Below are 20081 nucleotides of genomic sequence, written 5' to 3' on the forward strand. Positions count from 1 at the left end.
TACCTCGGAGCACTCCTTGTGACCAAAAGAGGCGTAGAAACGTTTCATTGGACGAGCTTTTCTCTAAAGTAACAGGACAAACAAATGCACGCCTCAGAAGAGTATATAACTGAAGTCAGACAGTCAGAAAACATCTAACACCTTAACTTCTGCTTCTACTCAGCGACTGACACAGAGTAAAGGTGAGTGTAGTTCCTTCATTTCTCCCACTAAATCAGGTGTTAAATATTTAAAGGGCGTTTGGGTGCATTTTTGTAAAGTGTTGAAGTTTCTGGGTTTTGTTTTTAGAAAATGAAGGTCCAAGACTTGTTCATGGGTTTTGCTCTTGTTGCTCTGACCAGTGCAGCACCGATAGAGGACAAAGCTGTATATGATGAAGGTAAGGGATTGTTTAAAGCAGAAATTTACTAAGGTGCAGGTCTAAACTTAGAGCTGTTTGAGTGCCTGTCATTTACTAACAGATGTCATCACTCCCACACCTTCTGATTCAGCAGAGTACAACCCTGAAGACTTCGACATAGATCCTACACAATATGAGAAACTCTTACAGAATGTGCAGAGTTACGGCAAAGTTCTGGGCATATCCTTTGACTACGGTGAGCTCCTGGGGACAGAGTTGGAGAATGAAACATTCCTGGCTGCAGGACTCGGGGTTGATGTGTCTGTTGGTGGACTCCTTGGAGATGAGGCGGCCCTGGGTGAAGGCTTTGGAGATGTGAAGTCTCTGGCCACAACCTTTGGATATGCAGAACTCCTAGACACTGAGTTGGGAAGTGACACACTTCTAGTTGCAGGACTTGGGCTTGAGATGTCTGGTGGTGCCCTGGGTGAAGATTTTGGAGATGATGACATACTTCTGGCAGCAGCTCTTGGGGATGAGCCCCTCGGCGCAACCTACGGATATGAAGAGCTCCTGGGCTCAGAGTCTGGAAATGAGACACTTCTGGCTGCCGGACTCAGGGTTGAGATGTCTGTTGGTGCACTCCTTGGAGATGAGGCGGCCCTGGCCAACGGGGAACTCCTGAATGTCAGTGAAGAAGATGAGAAACTCATGGAGATCGCTTTGGAAAACCTCAGTCTTGAAGATGTGCTGAAAGCAGCAGGTTCTGACGGTGAAATCAGACCTGATGCTGAATGAGCTGAGAGAAATGAATCCCTCGCTGCACACTGCCTGTATGTCTCAGTATACTTCTCACACTCTTCAAACTTTTTGTTTCCATCATAAAGGGAAAAGATCATAAAGCAAAATAACATTTAATCTCAAGAGAACGTAATCTGCAGTTCACCAAGTGAAGAATGTGATGCTCTGTCATGTTTTTGTAGCTTACATGTTAACATGTATGTTTATCTGCTCTTTCTCTGCAGCTCTCCAGGCTCGTGGCTTCATCGTGGTCATGATCCATATAAGGCAAATGAAGTGCATTAACTGAGGCACTGTCTCAAACATAAGGGACAGTAAAAATGTTTTGAAATGAAATAAAAATATTGGTCTCAGTTTCAAGATTAATGTTCTCTTTGTTTTTATTCTTTGTGTGTCTGTGTGTGTGTATATGAATCTTATTATAATACATCTCAAAAGCCTGCAGAGATTTTGCGAGCAATGTATTTTCTGTTGCTTAACTAAATTTTCATTTAATTTTCATTTATAAATGACGTGAATTTGATCAGCAGAATCAGTTTTTTACATTCCCATAACAGCATAAACATGCAGGTAAAATGTTCTTCATTCTGCATTTAGAGCTTTCGAGTAACTATTGCCTGAACCACGCAGTGAGCAAACAACTGTTGGGTGACTTTACTTAAATAAAGTATTCAAATAAGAATAAATGTAAATATTGTAAGGCAAGAAATTACTGGGCAAAGATTTTATGCGTAGATTAATTTTTAGATTTTGTTCTATTTAGCTTTAATGTAATTTACAGACTTCAGATGCCAACAAGTTCATCTGACATGGTTTGTTTTCAATGACATGGTCTTCTTTTTTTCTTTTTTTTAATCAAGTTAATATGTTCAGGTTTAGTGAAAAAGGATATTAGTCACTGAATGAATTATTTTCCAAAAGGTAAATTATGTAATTCATTGTTTTTAACAAATTTGATTGTTTAGTTTTGATTGATTGTTTGATTGAAGCTGGGAAATGTTGAAAGAAGAACTGGACTTGTTTGTGTGTCACATGATATCTTCTAACTGGTGGACAAAGTGGCTTTCGCCAACAAAGCTGACAAACGGAAGCAGGATTTGGAGGATTTCGCAAAGAAAATGTTTTGGAAGATGTGTACTGTGGCATTTGCACAATCTAACATCTCAGTGTTGGTGTTGTTCATACATTATCAGAATAACATTGGTCCAGAATCAGTGACCCAACTGTCCAATGATGTTCATTTATTCAGTTAGCATTAGCCAAGAAGTTAGCTAATGTTATTGTAAGCTATAACTAGCAAACCAACATAAGTAACTTAAATTTGGCAAACAGCAAACCGAACCTGGCAATATAGTCATTATAATGTATAAATTAATAAAAAACAAAACCAATAGCTAACAAAGCTATGACACCACAGTGGGCACAGTGAGGCTTGATACAGATATCGGTGCAAATTAGTGCAATGAAAAGTTAGTTGTACAAGCTTTTCACTACTTTCTAAAAGTTTTTAAAGTCTTTTTTGTTTATATTGACTTTTGAAAACATTTTATGTTTAATAATATAGTGAAAATCTCATCACCAACGCCGGATCCCTCGCAAACAAAATGGAGGAGCTACAATCAGAGATTTACTACATTCCCCATTTCGTGGTACATGTACAGTGACAATAAAGGGCTATTCTATTCTTCTATTCTTCTCTAAAATTGAGCCTTTCCCTCATTGTTAGTATTTCCAGGTTTATAGAGTCATAAAATAACACAATATCCCCTCTGTAGAAACTTTTCACTCTAAGATGTCAAATCATTTAAACAAGAATTTTGAGCTTGATGTTTTTAGGTTTTTAATTTGCCATCTTTTTGAGCTCTAGTCTGAATAAATATGACAAATTAGTACAACTTTCTGAGATTTGGCTTCAAAAATAATGATCTAAGTAATCATCTGGGAGAGCTTCATTGTCTGTCTTTCACCTGTAGTATCATTAAGCAGAGCTGCACTTTGCTTCTTTCTTTGTCACATACATTACCTGCCTGCCTATCTATCCTCAGTGACTTTATAAAACACATAGTACATGACTGAATTATAAACCTCCATGCTTCACATTCATCCTGCCTACTGGTATGCTAAATTCTGGTATGCTAAATAAGTCCCACGGTCACGCAAGGTGAGGAAACTTTTGTGGCAAAGTCAAAGCAATGCCCAAGTATAAAAGAGGGATAAAAGCCAGAGAAAATCCAGAGGATTTTGCTTGCTTGCCCCCCGTCAAAGAATTTCAAACAGCTGGTTCAATGATTCAGGCAGCTTTTCCCGGAGCAGATAAAAGAGAGCTCTGTGGAGAGAACAAGCCAGCGAGTGAGTAAGAGCGAGAGAGGAAGAAAGTGGAGGCTGCTTGACAACAAGAAGTGAGAGTGATTCAGCGTAAACTCAGCATCCCTGCATGCCTGAAGCTCAATCACTCAAACCAGTAAAAGCCTGACGGGGTGAAGCTGCCTCAGCAGGATGTTTCAGTTGCCTGTGATTGTGTGTGCTGTGGTGCAGTATGAGAGGATTTGCCTCCATTGTGCCCTGCGGTGCGCCGTGATGCCTCAGGCCTGCGACTCCTGCCAGGTGACTGCGGGCACTCCGTGAGCCAACGTAGCTCCTCGGTTTTCCTCTTTCTGTATCTTTTTACAGATTTCAGCCCATCTCATTTATAGATGAGGGGACTACAGAGTGCTGCATCACTGCGACACAGCTGGCAGTCCTTCTTTACTTAGGGCTCCTCCTGCTGGTAGAGATGTGGCACCTACAACAGTAATCCCTGTTGCAAATAAATAGAAAAAAATGTTAGTAATGTAGGAGGAGATGAAGTCAGCTAAAAAAGCACGACCTTTGGCATCTTTGAGAGCCGCATATCAGGTCATTCCATATTTAATCTTTTATCGATCTTCTACTGAGGAAAAGATCGTTTGACAAAGTCTAGACAACATCTAATACGTTTTACAGGGATATGTGTGATCCCCAAGCTCAAGTCCTCTAGCAGAGGCCTGGGTTCTGCACAGTATCATAGATGTTCCTAAAACTGCACTCCTCTTGACGGAGACCTCTGATGTTGTGCTGGGTCTGCTGGAGTTACAGCTCCTTTAATGCTCCTTTGACCACTGGAACCACTTTGGACTTTAACTTCCACATCTGCTCCAGTTCTCAGAAAGCTGATTCTGTTCATCTGGATGAAGCGTTTTCAGTAATAGAAATTTTTCGTCACTCAGCCAAATAAAATACTGAGATGAGGGCCCAAAGACTGAAGTGACACAACATTTCAACTTCGTCCAGATGAACAAAATAACCTTTCTGGAGCAGCTTTACCTGGATGATTGAGAATGCTTCAAGATATCTGCCTCTGGTACGTCTCTGTTTTCTCATGCTCCTTTTTCCTGATCTTGCTGTCCGCTGGGATTGCCACAACTATCACAACTGCTTCTGCTCCTTGTCAACTACCATTATGTCTGGTTGGTTGGCCAACAGCTACTTGTCTGTCTGGAGGCTGAAGTACCTGAGGACCTTAGCCGTGTTGATCTCAGCCAGGTACATATGGGGCACAGATGTTCCTGTACTCTATCCTAGCCACTTGGTTATGTCATCCAATGAACACTGCTGCTACTATATGCCCGACTGTCTCTATGGTGTCTTTGCACAGTCTGTAACTTGGATCGGCTGTGATAGCTGTGTGCTGGCCTCTGTGGATCTGGAGCCCTCTTGGGGCTTGTTTATGTACTGTCATGGACTAGCCACTGGTAGGGTTTCTTTAGTCTGTCACTTGTACATCACATGGCAAGGCTTGATCTTGCACAATACTTCTTCATCCTTACCACCATCCCTGTCTGCTATCAGCTGCCTGAAGCACTCTTGCAGCAGCTCATCTCAGGGACACGCTTCCCGATGTATTCATGCTGGTTGTTTCATCCTGGATCATGGCACTGGCACTCCACTTTTTTGTTGCTCACAGAGCTGCAGGGTCCTGGATTTGGATGAAAGCCTCCATGCATGGAAAGGAATTTTCACATCTGGATATCTCCTCCTTTGGTTAGCTTATCATGACATCTGTGTAGCTGATGACTGCTGGACATGTGGGCTGATGGCTTGGGACCTAAAGGCACATTTTAGTGTCTTTTTTATCTTTGGTGATTTTGGGGGATTCTTCCTCTGTGTTGAACTCTGCTGTCATTTGCTTTCCCATTCCAACCAAACAGCATTCTAGCTCCCCATTGGGCCATTTGATGGAGAACACAGAGGTGGTTCTCTACAACCACTGTGTTGGTTGATTTTCACACCATCTCTCTCTTTGGATGGCCAATGTTAAGCAAAGGGGACAACAAAAGGTGGTATATGTCAAAGAAACAGGACCCAAGGTTTCCCAGCAGAACATTGTCCAAACACCCCAGAAGAGCTGCATCACAGTTTGGTCAAATTCTTACACTTGCACATGTTCCCTCCTAACACCTCAACTTTGAGGAAAAAATGTCACCAATGGGTGCTATGATGACGAGATGATGAATGTTATTAGCTGTCAGCAGTCATACTGTTAATGCCTGACTGGTGAGCTGCATGACCAAGAAGCAATGAAAATAACTGAATGGACTGTAATTCATTAGAATACAAGCAGTAAAGGTCATTCATTGTTTTTATTTAAAGGTGCAACAATAAGACAGTGAATGGGGCTCATTGTGACATAAATACGCTGTTTATTAACAAGCAACAGTAAGACAGTTACTATTTCTACTTCCATGTTCCCTGCTGCAGGTCTGTTCACCCCTCCCTCCCCTGCTTATGACTCCTCCGTTCCACATACCCGTCTACATGTACATAATCTATACATACAATCGATATTAACAACAGGTTAAATAAAAGTGCTGAAAATTCATGCTACAGTGCTGTGCTAAATCAAGACCTACGAGTCCCCTTTTGCAAAGAGGTAAAAATTCATTTCTTTACAAACGTTTCATTTGTAAACCTCCCAAACAATTCCTTTGAATCAGTCAATTACTGTCAGATTCCTAATAATAATTTAACTAACCGAAATCTAATGTTGAGCCGTTGAATGAACTCTGTGTGATGCTACAGTTCAATGTGTGTAAACCTTAACCTCGTACAAGACATTCAACAAGTTTACAGATACGTACCACATCCTATCCACATTATACAGTCGAAAAAGTCCAAAAATGTTTACGCTTTATAGGAGACACATGAGAGCGGCTGTCAGTGAAAACAATCTAAGTTCACAGGTGTCTGATACACCATGTCAGCGGTATAAAAGTCATCCCAGATAAGGCAGAACGAAAGCATGCCTCGTGACTTTAAATCAGAGCTTCACTGAACAGTGACATGAGAGAAAACAAAATAAAGTGCCTATTGTGTGAATATGCAAAGATGAGAGCTGCTGTACATGAGCAGAGGTTCTGGACAGAGTTGTTTTTGAAGTGTGTCGAGGTGCTGTTAGAGCGGGACGTGTCCTCAGGAGCTCAGCGCAGCGAGCTGGTGGGCATACAGTCACACAGAGCCCTCCTCTCCGTCCTCAGCACCAGCGTCTCTGTCTGCAGCAGGAAACAAACAAACAAAAAAACCACAACATTTTACTACATTAAATATCAGGTTTCTGACCTGTTGTCTTCATCAGCTGCAAAATGTTCTAAAAAAATCAAATATTAAAACGTTTCATTTAAAGCATTTGATATGTTTCTATGTTCTATTGTGAATAATTGCACAGTATCCCAGATTACTTCGATTAGGGTTTGTATTTCCCTGTGATATTTTGATACAATTATAATTTTACAGTTTAAGTTTTAACCATAGATGCTGCCACGGGATTTTTATTACATGACAGCTTTTTCAAACCTCGCAGATTTAAACAAATATAAGCCACAACATCACGACTGCAAATAAAACATAAACATCAACATAAAAGAAAACTGAATAAAGAGGTTTAACCGAATTACAAAGAATTTCTAAGGTTTACAAAGTGCTTACTGTCCATGTCTTGCACATCGTTTTTTATTCTGCTAGTCTGTAACTCTGCAGTTCAGTAGCTTATTGGAGGCTGGAAGGAACAATAGCTTCAGGCAGTTTGTTTTGCACTTTGGCCCTCCTGAGTCTTCTTCCTGATGGCAGAGGTTTGCCTTGAGAGGAAAGATGTGCAGTGTGCTTTGTTGCTTGTTCTGTAACAGCATGCTCACACGGGCTCTGTAAGGCCCGTACTCGTATTCCCATGACCTTCATGGCTGTTTTATCCAAGCCTGCTGTTAAGTTGCCAAACCATTGCAATTCCATATTTAATAAGGACGCTCTCTAGCATCAGCAAGCTCTGAATCACTGCTGCAGGCTTGCACACAGATTATTGATGTGTATCTGCCAACAGCTAAATATTTATATGAGGACAGCTGACAGTTATTGAGTGGATTCTGATGAGCACTGGTTCATGATCAATAACTATTTTCTCTGATTTAGTGATGCTTGGAATCAGACGATTAGTTTCACACCATTTTGATGAAGTTGTTCAATCTCATCATGGTACACAGAAGACTCCACGAGTGTCAAACATAATCAGCCCGGCATGGACTCCAATCCGAGGAGGAGAGCATACATTTTGGAATTTTAAATTATATTTTAATAGGTTTTGCAGCTTCTCCTGATACTACACCAAAGTAATTAAGTAATATAAATATTAAAAAAAAAAACAAATTGCAATAAACTCTACACATTTCTGTTTTCTACAATGTGTCTACAATAAAAAACAACATGCTATTTTCAGTGAAGTAACAGAAACTTTCTGTTTTCTTTCAAACCTCACTCTGTGAGGTATCTCACTCGGTTTTCAGAGAACTGGGGTTACATTAGTAACCGAACATTTTTCTTTAATCTTACATTTATATCTTACAGTTTAAATCATGCTGACACACTTCTTTCATTACTACAGCAGCATTTCTTTATCATGTAGAAAAAACTAAGAAATACTGTTGAACTTGCCCGTCGTTATACTTTTGATGTTTCATGGTCAGGAATAATGTGTCAACGTGTAGACAGATGATCCCTGTGAGCTAACAGTTCATGTTTCAGGCTGCCCTAAACTTTCATCTTCGTCAACATTTTTAGTCTTGGCTCTGTATGAAATCAAAAAGGGATTACTCCTGATGTGGTCCTCTCAGGCACAGAGCAGCCCCGCCCACCTGCTGTTTAAACGTTTTGTTTGCGATGGGCAGCCAATCAGATACAGAGCTACTCTAGTTCTAAGAACACAGCTGAAAACATCATAATGGATGCTGCTTAATCCACAGTCATATTAATATTAGTCATATTAGGATATGTTCTCCTACAGCAACTTGTGCACAGTGTAAAGTGTCATGCCACTTTCTCTCGCTCCGTTTCCTCCAGCCTCTCTGTGCGCCTGTGTTTGACTACAGGAGTGGAGTGAGGTGCGTGGGATGTCGGGTCACCAGCTGCCGCTCAGCACTTCCTGCCATAAATAAATCGTACCAGCTCCAGCACGCTGCCTGATCGTAGACTGTTCACTAGGTTGAGCACAGTTCTGCACATCTTACACCTCCTCTCTGTCTCCAGCCTCTACCTTCCTCCTCCTTCCACTCAGCTTTAGACTCTCCTCCTAGACCTTTCCCTTCATTTCCATTTGGACCAATCCATTTACCCCCCCCCCTCCCCCTTCCTGGCAACTGGCCATGCTGTTTGGGTCACAGTGGCTGGATCTAACTTATCTCCTTGTCTGTCAGAGTAATCGAGGGGTGCAGCGATTGTTTTCAGTCGCATTAACCTTCATTTCTTGGGTCCACACAATTAAATTATATAAACAGAGAATAAAAGTCATATCAGCTGATCCAAAAGCAGGTATGTGTGCCCTGAATTGAAATCAGTACTACAGTTCACACGTAAGCTCGGTGTGCTTGGAGTTAAAGTGTAAAATGTACAAATTCCAAAAATATTTCACAACAATCCAAACTATAGCGACAAAAAAAAAAATCCCTATTCTTTGCAGCACAGGAATTTATAGGCACAGGTATTATGACTGCTCTTTGGCACAGTGATGGGAGTGTGTGGGTGTCTGAGGTCATTTGGAAAATGAAGCACAGCAATCTCTAAAAGCTGCGCTCCACAATTTTCATATCTAAAAACCAGGAAATAAATGAAAAAGGACTAACCTTGCGCTAAAATGCAGATGTAGACATTAACATATACTAAAACGTACCACATAATGTCACATTTACTATATAACAATATGGGAACTGATAGAAGCAGTTGCCACCCCACCACAAAGGCTCATGAAGATCAGTTATTTTATGAAATACATCAGCTGGTGCATGAATCTCTGCAGTAGTCTCTAGAATGAAAAGGAAATTAGAGAGGACTTACCCTGGCATCTAGGTTGAAAGCGGTCTTCTTTAGATCTTGCAGCGCCCTCTGCATAAACTCAAAGGCATGACAGTCCACACACGGGCGACCTGGAAACAGCAGAAATGAGTTCAGAAACAAAGGCAGCGGCGTGAGATACCAAGTTAGTACAGAGCCAGTATCACCGATACTTCTAAATGCAAATGATGTAGGTGGGAGTAGCATGCCGTGATTTATGAGGTGAATGTATCACTGATAATGATAATGTGAATGCAATTCAATGACCTCTAAATGACTGTGAATCTTGCTTTTTTCACTTTTTCATTAACACAACAGAACACACACTCATGGTTTTTCACATTTTGAGCCTGGATTTTTTTTGTATGTGTGCATGACTGGAAAGCATCAAATTAGACTCCAATTTAATGCTGATTTGGTGTGTTCTTGTGGCTGCAGACGTAAACTATAAAGTGTATTGAGTAGAAGTAGAGAATCAGTGACCTGACCCAGAGTCATCATTTACAAAAAGGAACCATAAATCTTATTAATGAGATTAGTCTGTAGCAGAAAGCGACTGACTGCTGTGCTTTGTCATCTTTGAATTGATCATTTATTTGAAGAAACAAATATTTTAAACAAATATAGAGAATTTAGCTTTGTGGAAGTGTTCATCTAGATTTTTTTTCTCATCTAGCTTTTAATTTACAAACAACATAATCAAGCTTTTCTACCTGAGCATCCATGAAGTCACACTTATGTATATTTTCCTTCTAACCTGCTCGGTATGTGTGCCTTTAAGCAGCAGTGGAGGCCCAGTTTCATGATCCAAGCGTACATTAATTAAGATGACCTACAATTCCCTCAACAGCACCCCTGTGAGACCTGCAGTCATTAGACTGTGGAAAGATCACCGTGGCGGACACATACTCGTCTAAAACATCTCAAAACTTGTACTCAACAGGCGGAGGGAAAAATTAATCTAATTTTTAAATCCACCTACTTTCGGCAGGGATGACAGTCCCCGTCTCATGATCCGCATCAGCTGCCCCGACACAGACGAGCTGCAGCGCCAGCAGCAGCACCACTGCCTGCACATACCCGCTGGAAGCCATGGCGACGGTGCGATCACTTACTCACCTCTGATCTGGAGAGTACAATTAGGCAAAATGTATAAATTAAAGGGCAGAAAATGTCCTACACGGCCGTCAGCCAATCAAATGAGGGGGAAAATGATGGGCTTTGTTCAGATAATGCTCCAGTTTCCAACCAGTAAATGTTTGTATGTGTTTAAAAGCTCAGCCCGCACAGAGTAATTACCGCTTATCTGACCACCTGCACGGTAACCTACCGTCAATCGGCCGATGATGGTTTGCAGATCGCCAGATGAGCGCAAGATGCCCACCGAGTACTGTTGTATGGAGATTAAATTAGTGCGCATGCGTGTTGGTTGGCTGAAATTTTCTCCAGGGGCCTCGAAAACGAGACTTCCGGTGACAGCACTTAAAAAAATAAAAGCCTTGATGGGCAGTTTACCCGTAGAGTTTATTGATGGGTAGGTCATGCATTCATTAACAGGATAACAGACAGAGAGCTCGAGAGAGCAATATTTACTTAAAAACTCAATGTAAAAAGCAGTATAGTTATTATTATTAAAGATACCTCATTTGATTACCTACATTTTAGAGATCAATACTGCATTTTATTCTGTAAATTGAGTGCAGTATATACATACATGCACAGTTTCAGCTATAATTCCAATATTTAAAATTGTGTATTTCCATTGACCTATTTTTACATTAATATAAATCAAATACAACTACATTTTTATGATTTTCTTTTTAAAATAGGGTGCGCGATTTACAGCCACGTTGAACAAAAGCACTAAACTGAAACAGTTAGTCTGTTACTGCAGCACACTGAATCTTCATGTTTTTGACATTTACATGTTTATAGTCTGGCATTAAATGAGGCGACTATTCAGTGTAAAGATATAGATACATATCCAATTAATATCCCATGTAATAAGTAAGAGCAAATAATAATTGACTATATACTTGTAAACAGCACAAATTAGTGAAGCAAGCTCATTTAAGATGTCTTTGTGGATCTAGAGAAAGTGTATATAAGGATGCCAGGAATAGCAGAGAAGTATGTGAGGGTGGTGCGAGACATGAATAATAACAGAGTGGTGGGTGTGCAGTAGGAGTGACGGATGAGTTCAAGGTGGGAGTGGGATTACATGAGGGATGGACTCTGAGCCCCTTCTTGTTTGCAGTGGTGACAACTGGGCTGACAGATGAGTTCAGGCTGGAGTCTCTGTGGACTATGATGTTTGCAGATAACACTGTGATCCATGGAGAGAGTGTGGAGCAGGTGGAAGTACGCACAGGAGAGAAGAGGAATGAAATCAAGTAAAAGCAAGGCACAATACATGTGTGTGTGGAGAGGTGAACATTTACAGATATTGAAGGTGGATGAGTTTAAATACTTGGAGTCAACCACCTAAAGCAAAAGACAAGTGCACGAGAGGGGTGAAGAAGAGAATGCAGGCGTGGTGAATTGGGTGGAGACAAGTGTCAGGATAGCAGCAAGAGTGAATGAGAAAGTTTACAAGACGGTTGTGAGACCTGCTGCGATGTATGAACAGTGGCACTGACAAAAAGATGGACTCATGATGAAATGAATCCATCAAAGGGATGGCTCAGGTTCAGCACTTTGGATCTTTAGAGAAACAAGGTTGAGATGGTTTATACATGTGCAGAGGAGGGATAGTGGATATATTAGACAAAGGATGTTGAAGAGGAAAGCCCCAGAGAAGATTCATGGATGTAGTGAGGGAGGGCTGGTGTGACGGGAAGATGTCAGGGATACGGTGGCAGGTGAACTGCTGTGGCGACTCCTAAAGGTCGCAGCCCGAAGAAAACACATTTTAAGATAAGAGGACATAATAATAATATACTTTATTCATCCTAGAGGTGGGAAAGTTTAGCACAGCAAACATATGACATCGATTAAATGGGTTGGATGTGCTGTGGTTTAACATAACAGGCTGCTTAAATGCAGTAAAAGCAGCATAGCAAATATCGGGGACCAGTGAGAAGTGTGGCTGCCAGTAGTGTAGTAAACTGTGACAGGGCAGGGTTGAAATAACCTGTTACTATGACAATACAGATGTTTCTCTGCTCGGCAGATGTGTAGCACTGTATTACATGAGGTAACAAAGACTTCCCGCATCTGCCCTTGTTTACACCTTCCTTCTTAAAACTTTATTAACCACACACTGTGTACAGTTCCACACTTAAAGGTGGATTTCACCCGGTCTCCTCACGGCTCTGCGTTCACAATTGCCCCCCCACCCCGGGTTATGGGCGGGGTCCTGACTGCTGTTTTCTTAGGTAGCCTGTTAAAATGCCCGAACTCAAAACACTTCTTTTTCCAAGATGGCGTCGATGAAGGACAGCGACACCGGCCTGTGGCTTCACAACAAACTAGGATCCACGGACGAGCTCTGGACGCCTCCGAGCATCGCTTCGCTCCTCACCGTGTCGGTTATCGACAACATACGGCTATGTTTTTCGAGCTTGTCGCCGCCGGTGAAGCTGAAACTCCTGCTCGGGATGCTGCACCTTCCGCGGAGGACCGTTGACGAGGTGGGTTAGCTCGGTGTTAGCCTGGAAGGTACGATAAGTTGTTACCTCGGATACACGGCTGAGAAACGAGCCGATAATTGCGCTAGATTTTAAAAAGCACTGAGGTCCCTGTGACGGTTTAGTGGCATATTTAAAAGCCTAACAATATTAATAAACCTTTCCAGCTAACATTATGCTACCATATTTATCCGAAGGCTAACTGAAGAAGCGGCAAACTCGTTATTTCCTCGACATGCTCCCCATTTTTTCTTTTTTTAAACCCCGGCTTCAATGCACGAAACACTTTTACCCTCTAACGACAGGATGCTCCCGAGCTGACTTTACCCCTGCGCACATTTGTCTTTCCAGCGGTTGTTTACCGGCTACAGCGAGCAACGCTAGCCTAGCGGTGCTCGCACGGACATTGTGGTGGGATGGGCGGCTGAGAGCTGGCGTTAGGCTGGAGGGCGGTACTAGCTCCCGGACCCACTGATCACCTGTTCCCCCCGCAGGAAACGATACACAGCCGTCATTTGTGTGGCTTATATAGCCAGACTGTTCAATAACAAATGCAAAATTATTAAGCTAATTATTAATGGGGTTTCTTAAAACAAGCATTCAAGTGTGTTGTTTAAGTGAAATTGGCGGCTAAGCTCAGGAGTAATTTCCCGTATGCAAACCACGGAAGCTCTTGGCTGTTTTAATGCAAATATTTATTTTAATTAAGTGGTTTTGAAGGAGAGCAGCAAGTGTGAAAGGGAAGGTTTACTAGATGGTAGCGAGTCTTGCTATGATGAATGTTTTGGAACAGTGGCTCTGACAAAAACAGACAAGACCGAGCTGAAAATGTTAATATTTAGATAGAAATGAAAAGAAATCAATTGAGTTCAAGGCTGAGATGGTTTGGACATGTGCAGAGGAGGGAGAGTGGATCTATTGGAGAAAGGATGTTGAAAATGGAGCTGCCAGACAGGAGGAAAAAGAAAACGCCTCAGAAGAGATTCATGGATGTAGTGAAGGAGGACATGTAGTAGGTGTGGAGGGAGAAAAGGCGATGCTTCATAGACACAGGGCCACCAAATATTAATATTTTGTAGTTAAATGCCTTCAGCTCTTTTTAACCACCATCCTGAGATAACGTTAGCTGAGCAAACTTGCATTAAATTGGTTCAACTGTTTGAGAGCAAGCTAATGGCTCAGTCACAGGAGTAAAAGTAGTAGAGCTACCTCCTTATAGCTTAAAAAGAATTGATGTCTGCCTGGTGATTGCATGCAACAGATTATAACTTGTGGTTGCTCACAGCTTGAGGATCTTGCACTTATGACCACTTTTGATCACAAGGAAATTGCACAAGTCCCCTGATAGGAGGCCACCTTTCTGCAGACAGTCACAATCGTGCTTGGACTGACTCCAGTCACTCTTAGAGACACTGATCAAGGCTTGCAAATAAGTGCTGTCTAGCTTATAAACACAGACAGATTGCCAACATGCTGCCATCAGTCTGAATGACTCTTCGTCAATGAGCGCAATGCTACTGGCTGCCAGCTATTTGTGGGATACAACTGATAATGAAAGTTTAAATTTGAGGAAAAATTGCTAAATCACAATATATTTTGACGCAATATTCACCATATTGAAAAATGATAAAAAATTATGATATTGCATCGTGGGGTGTCTGGTGATGCAAAGGGTTGGTGTGACAGAAGAGGATGTTAAGGCTAGGGTACATGACAATATAGCTCATGCTGCAAACAATATCTCTGTGGCATTGTCTGCTATGGCCATAAAAGGGGAGAAACTCATGGCGTGGTCCTCATGCCCCCCTGACCTCAACCCTATTGAGAACCTTAGAGCATACTCAAGGAAAAGATCTATGAACTCAAGTTCAATGGATGCAAGAACTGCGAAGGTTCTATGAAAGAAGGGATCCCATGTTAACATGTAACTTGGTTTGTTAAGATGTTTTTGATTGAAACGGCTTTTGATTTCAGTAATGCTGCATATTGAGCAAATGACCAATTTTCAGTTCTTTACAACCAATAAAAGATTTTGAACCTGCATAATCATTTGGAACGGTGCATTTTGAGTTTACTTTTGCAAAAACATAGTTATCATTGTGAGGTTGCTCTAATGTGTGATGACTTGAATAATACTGACTGTCATTTGCATCGACTATGGAGGAAAGTCAGTGACATATATCATTTGCAAAGTATTTTGGAACAGGGTTGATTTTGGCAACACTGAACCTATAAGTGCAGGGAGGTGGACAGACTCTATAGCCTTAACTCTGTCACGTGGATATTAACATGACTGCATTTAATGGTTGGTTGAAGCTGGCGTCCTCCTCGTGTTGCATGTTGGATGGCTTCCCTTTGATAAACATCACTGCACAAAATCAGGTTTCTTTGTATCCAGTTGTTAAAGTCTTGAAATCGCAGTTATGTGAATGTTTATTCATGCTGGATTTTCCAGAGATGGAGGAGGTGTGAATTTAAAAGATGGAAAAATGGAAAATACTCGGGGATAATAACTAGTATTCAGAATACTTTTATATTATTTCAGTCACACTCTGAGGGTTTGATTAATCTGGACTTTTTTGTCTGTACAGGAGTGATTATTTATCTTACAATTTGTAAAGTGTCGGGGTGGTGTGTGTCAGGTGTGAGCTTTTTTTAAAGGAAAAGTGTGTGTCTGAAAAGTTAAAGTGATTACACACACTCATATTCAAGCTGTCCGGGAGGATATGATGCAAGTTGTTTCTTCATGTAAGCAACCGGTGTTTTCTGAACCATGAGTGCAGACCAAAAATAGATTCACAGACTCGGTTGTGTGCTGTTAACCTGTGGAACTAATGCTAAAGTAACTACAGTGTCTGTAGGTTTCACTAACACCACCTTTCTTGCCAGATGAAGGAGGCCCTGTCGGAGATAATCCAGCTGGCTACGGTGGACTCAGAGCCCTGGGTGCTGATGGTTGCAGACATCCTCAAGTCCTTCCCAGAGACCGGCTCTCTGAATCTGGACTTGGAGGAGCAGAATCCAAATGTGCAGGATATTCTCGGAGAGCTCAGGGAGAAAGGTAGTTTTATATTCATTTGCATCATTTCCAGGTGAGCGCTGATGTCTTACACATTTAAATAAATGCAAATGCATAGCTACAGTGTCTTTGCTTTAACTATATTCAGATGACTTGCGGAGCCATTCTGAGCCATGAAAACTACCCAGGTGGTTTCTGGTGTAGACGGATCTCATGTAGTACAGTGGTTTCCCCTCATGTTGTTTTATCTGTAAACTGGAAGGCAAGATGACCACAAGCAAGACTCAAAAGGTTTAAAGTGGAAGCACTTCTGCTGTTTTTTCCTGTCGCTGTATTTAGATTAGTGTTGATTGCAGAAACATAACTCCACGCTTTTATTTAAATTGTCATGTTTTGATATTTTACTTAAATATTTACTTCTATTTCATTTAAATTTAGTTCCTTAATTTTATATTAATTTTAAGTTTTTACTACTTGAGCTCTATTTAACTTATGCGAGCTGTCTTATATGTTGAATTCAATTTTTTTCAGCAGTAACAAAGGGATAAAGTATCTGTTAATGAAAAACACTCGTCAGCTCAGTGAGCAGAGTCGTGTTTTATATTGCTGACCAGCCACAGACAGAGGAGCACAGTGGTCAGTGCTGCAGTTAACATCCCCACCTTTCTCTTCCTCCTCAGTGAGCGAGTGCGAGGCGTCGGCCATGCTTCCTCTGGAGTGCCAGTACCTGAATAAAAGTGCATTGACTACTCTGGTGGGACCCCTCACACCTCCCGTCAAACATTTCCAGCTGAAGAGGAAGCCCAAGAGTGCAACCCTGAGAGCAGAGCTGCTGCAGAAATGTAAGTTCATTTAATAATGGCCAATACACACCACGTCCCACAGCTATGGGGGGGAGAGACCGTGGGGTGGGGTAAAAGATGTGCATTTGTGTTCGTTTTACTGTGCCTGCCAGATTGTGAGTGTCTGGTGTTCTTCAAAAATTGATTGTCCAACTTAACACATTTTAAACCAATTTGTTTTATAGCTACAGAGACAGCCCAGCAGCTGAAGAAGACAGCCGGAGTGCCTTTTCATGCCAAAGGGAGAGGATTGGTCAAAAAGATTGACACCACAAGTAAGTAAAAAAAAAAAAAAAAAAAAAAAAGTCCTACTAAAAAAAGATTTAAATTATTTCACTGCATCCACGTTTGCATTACAGCTCCTCTCAAGGGGATTCCCAAAGCCCCATTCCGCAGCCCCACCACCCCCAGTATGTTCAGCCCTCCCAGTAACCGCACACCTATTGCTCCCGCACGGACGCCCCTGCGTAAGGAGCGGGGGGTCAAGGTAAGTCGTACCCAGTGTATCGTTTTTCTTACGGCTTTCATTCTTTCATCCTTGTTCTTCGCTTTCATTGAGCTCCTGCAGGATTGGAGTGACAGAGGGTTTTTTTTCTCCTATTGTTCAGCTGTTAGATATTTCAGAGCTGGATATGGTTGGAGCTGGAAGAGAAGCTAAGAGGAGGCGAAAGACTTTGGGTAAGTAAATTTACAGCCTTAGTTAGATTTTCTTGAGCAATAAAGTGTGACACTGTCAGTGCTTAACCTGTGCTTCTTTTTATGATATAGAAACCGAGGCTGGAGAGAAAGCAGCCAAAGAAGAAGCTGTGGTGGAAAACACCACACCCGACTACGCTGCTGGCCTCGTCTCCGCACAGGTATTTAACCCAACGTATATCTACTGTTCTCTGTCACACCAGCCCCCGTTTGCCTCTCTGCCATCGTAGGTTCACTCCTTTGTGTTGTTTCTCAGAAACTGGGGTCGCTGAACGAGAATCCTCTGCCGTCAACCAGCTACCTACCAGCCACACCCAGCATGGTTCCCTCCTCGTCTTACATTCCCAGCTCCGAGGCACAGCCAGGTTAGCCGCCTACCTCCCAGGGCTCAGCGCTTTCTCACTCAAACATATAAAGTAAAATTCCCTGCTCATGCGTTTCCTTCATGTCCTCCTCCTCCAAAGCCAATGCTGGTGGTTCGGGACGGGACACGCTGCAGGCGGCCCGTCAGCCAGAGGAGTCGGCGACAGCGACCACAGGTGCCAACGCCACCTTACCGGGCCAGTACAAGCAGAGACCGCCTATGTACAACGCGGGAACCACAGCAAACCCTGCAACTCCCACATCCCCCAGCACACCGGTATCCACCCCCGCCAGCAATGGACCACCAGCAGCTGCGACAGCCAGCCAGCCAGAGACCCCCACTCAGCCTCCCAGCACACCTCAGACCCCCACCCCGACAGCAGCCCCTACGCCACCACAGCCACAGCCCAAAAAGAACCTCTCACTTACGGTAAATAAACACCATTTCAAGACTTTCAAAGTCAGAGGATATTAAAACGTCAGCTAAATTATCTGTCCCCACTGTTTCCGACCGTCAGAGAGACCAGATGTACGCCGCCCAGGAGATGTTCAAGACCGCCAACAAGGTCACGAGGCCGGAGAAGGCCCTCATCCTGGGCTTCATGGCTGGATCCAGAGGTATGAGAGTTTTTAGCTGCTTGATGCAAATATAAAAAACAACAGCTTTTTCATAAATGCATATTACTTCCTCACAGAGCCTGTATCCAAAAGTACAGATTATTTATCTAGTTTACCATTTTACCAGTTTTATTTCCTGTCAGACCCGTTTTCATTCACTTCACCCTTTTTTTTCCCCTTTTTTGCAAATTAGCTTTAACACAATGTGACTTTGGTCACTAGCAGATTGCTGCAGATGCATGTTTGGATGGAAGATGGAAACTTGTCTGCAAACTCTCAAAGTGCAGTAAAACTTGGAGATTGTGCACCTTTTTAAATAAAAGTTAAACCTGTTGTAGCAGTGAGGCACATCTTCTACTATGAATGTGTTTGAACAGTCTCAATTTCCAGTTTGCATTGAATTCACCCAGCACCTGCCAGCAACATTTTTCCCAACAAATGAAGGTCAATAAGGTCACTGACTGGTCTCAAGGCCTGTGTAAATCTGAATTCCCTGTAGTCATTCAGAGTTTCCCCACATTTGCTGCAGGATTTTACAGAATATGTTTCAGTTTAAATGCAGTTTTAACTACAGTAGATGTCCCTCATAATTTCTCAGCATTTATGCACATCTGACAAGGCAAAAACTTAACCAGCCTACCACTCTAACTCCACCCTTCCCTACCCCCCATCCATTCCCTGCAGAGAACCCATGCCCGGAGCAGGGGGACATCATCCAGATCAAGCTGAGCGAGCACACAGAGGTTTTGCCCAAAGCCGACGGCACTGGCAGCACCACCATGCTGGTAGACACAGTCTTCGAAATGAACTACTCCACAGGACAGTGGACCCGCCTCAAGAAATACAAACCCATCACCAACACCTCCTGAGGCGATGCGCTCGCTCAGGAATCCCCACTTCAGACGTGTTTACGCACAGTTACAAAGTATTTGCATACACATTTGGGCCAAATCGAGCACGGGGAGGGTGAAAGATTGTCAAGGAGAGAAAGGTTCTCCCTTTTGCTGCACCTCCAAAATGTGGGACTCTTTGAAGACTTGTTTTTTTGGGGGGTTGTTTCCCTTACCCTTTTATTGTTTTTATGTCACTTCCGATTTCTGAATGATGCTGTTGACAGGAGAGAGATACGAGTTATTCTCACGGCAGGCACCTTTGAACATTTGTACTGAGGTACAAGCATGTCACGTGTTTAGAAAGACGACGAGCCGTCTGTATTTTTCTGTGCAAATGTGACGTTTGCAGCTTATTCTTCTACATTTCAGAACCAAACCATGTTTTGTGATGACACAGAAATTAACGAAGACGGTCATTGTAAAGATGAGATGAAATAAAGAAAAATAACTAGTTCTTAATGCTGTCCACCTGTTTTGGAGCCTTCTGGTAGA

General features: G+C 42.3%; 2 protein-coding genes across 2 annotated transcripts; one reads left to right on the forward strand and one right to left on the reverse strand.

Annotated features, from left to right (window-relative positions):
* Positions 1-5790: 5790 nt before the first annotated feature.
* Positions 5791-10992, reverse strand: nicol1 (NELL2 interacting cell ontogeny regulator 1). Its single transcript, XM_080901210.1, has 4 exons — positions 10860-10992; positions 10512-10655; positions 9533-9621; positions 5791-6708 (listed from the first exon to the last, which is right to left on the reverse strand). The coding sequence occupies exons 2-4, from the start codon at positions 10621-10623 to the stop codon at positions 6637-6639; spliced, it is 273 nt and encodes a 90-aa protein (XP_080757336.1). The 5' UTR covers positions 10624-10655; positions 10860-10992; the 3' UTR covers positions 5791-6636.
* Positions 10993-12599: 1607 nt separating this feature from the next.
* nelfa (negative elongation factor complex member A) lies at positions 12600-20043 on the forward strand. The gene is made up of 11 exons (XM_080901064.1): positions 12600-13161; positions 16048-16219; positions 16858-17019; positions 17205-17294; positions 17379-17506; positions 17628-17697; positions 17788-17876; positions 17972-18080; positions 18180-18508; positions 18597-18696; positions 19381-20043. Exons 1-11 carry the CDS (start codon positions 12952-12954, stop codon positions 19563-19565), a joined length of 1644 nt encoding a protein of 547 aa, XP_080757190.1. The 5' UTR covers positions 12600-12951; the 3' UTR covers positions 19566-20043.
* Positions 20044-20081: the final 38 nt, after the last annotated feature.

The sequence above is a fragment of the Rhamphochromis sp. 'chilingali' genome (genome assembly GCF_963969265.1).
Source record: "Rhamphochromis sp. 'chilingali' genome assembly, chromosome: 1".
Classification (NCBI taxonomy): Eukaryota; Metazoa; Chordata; class Actinopteri; order Cichliformes; family Cichlidae; genus Rhamphochromis; species Rhamphochromis sp. 'chilingali'.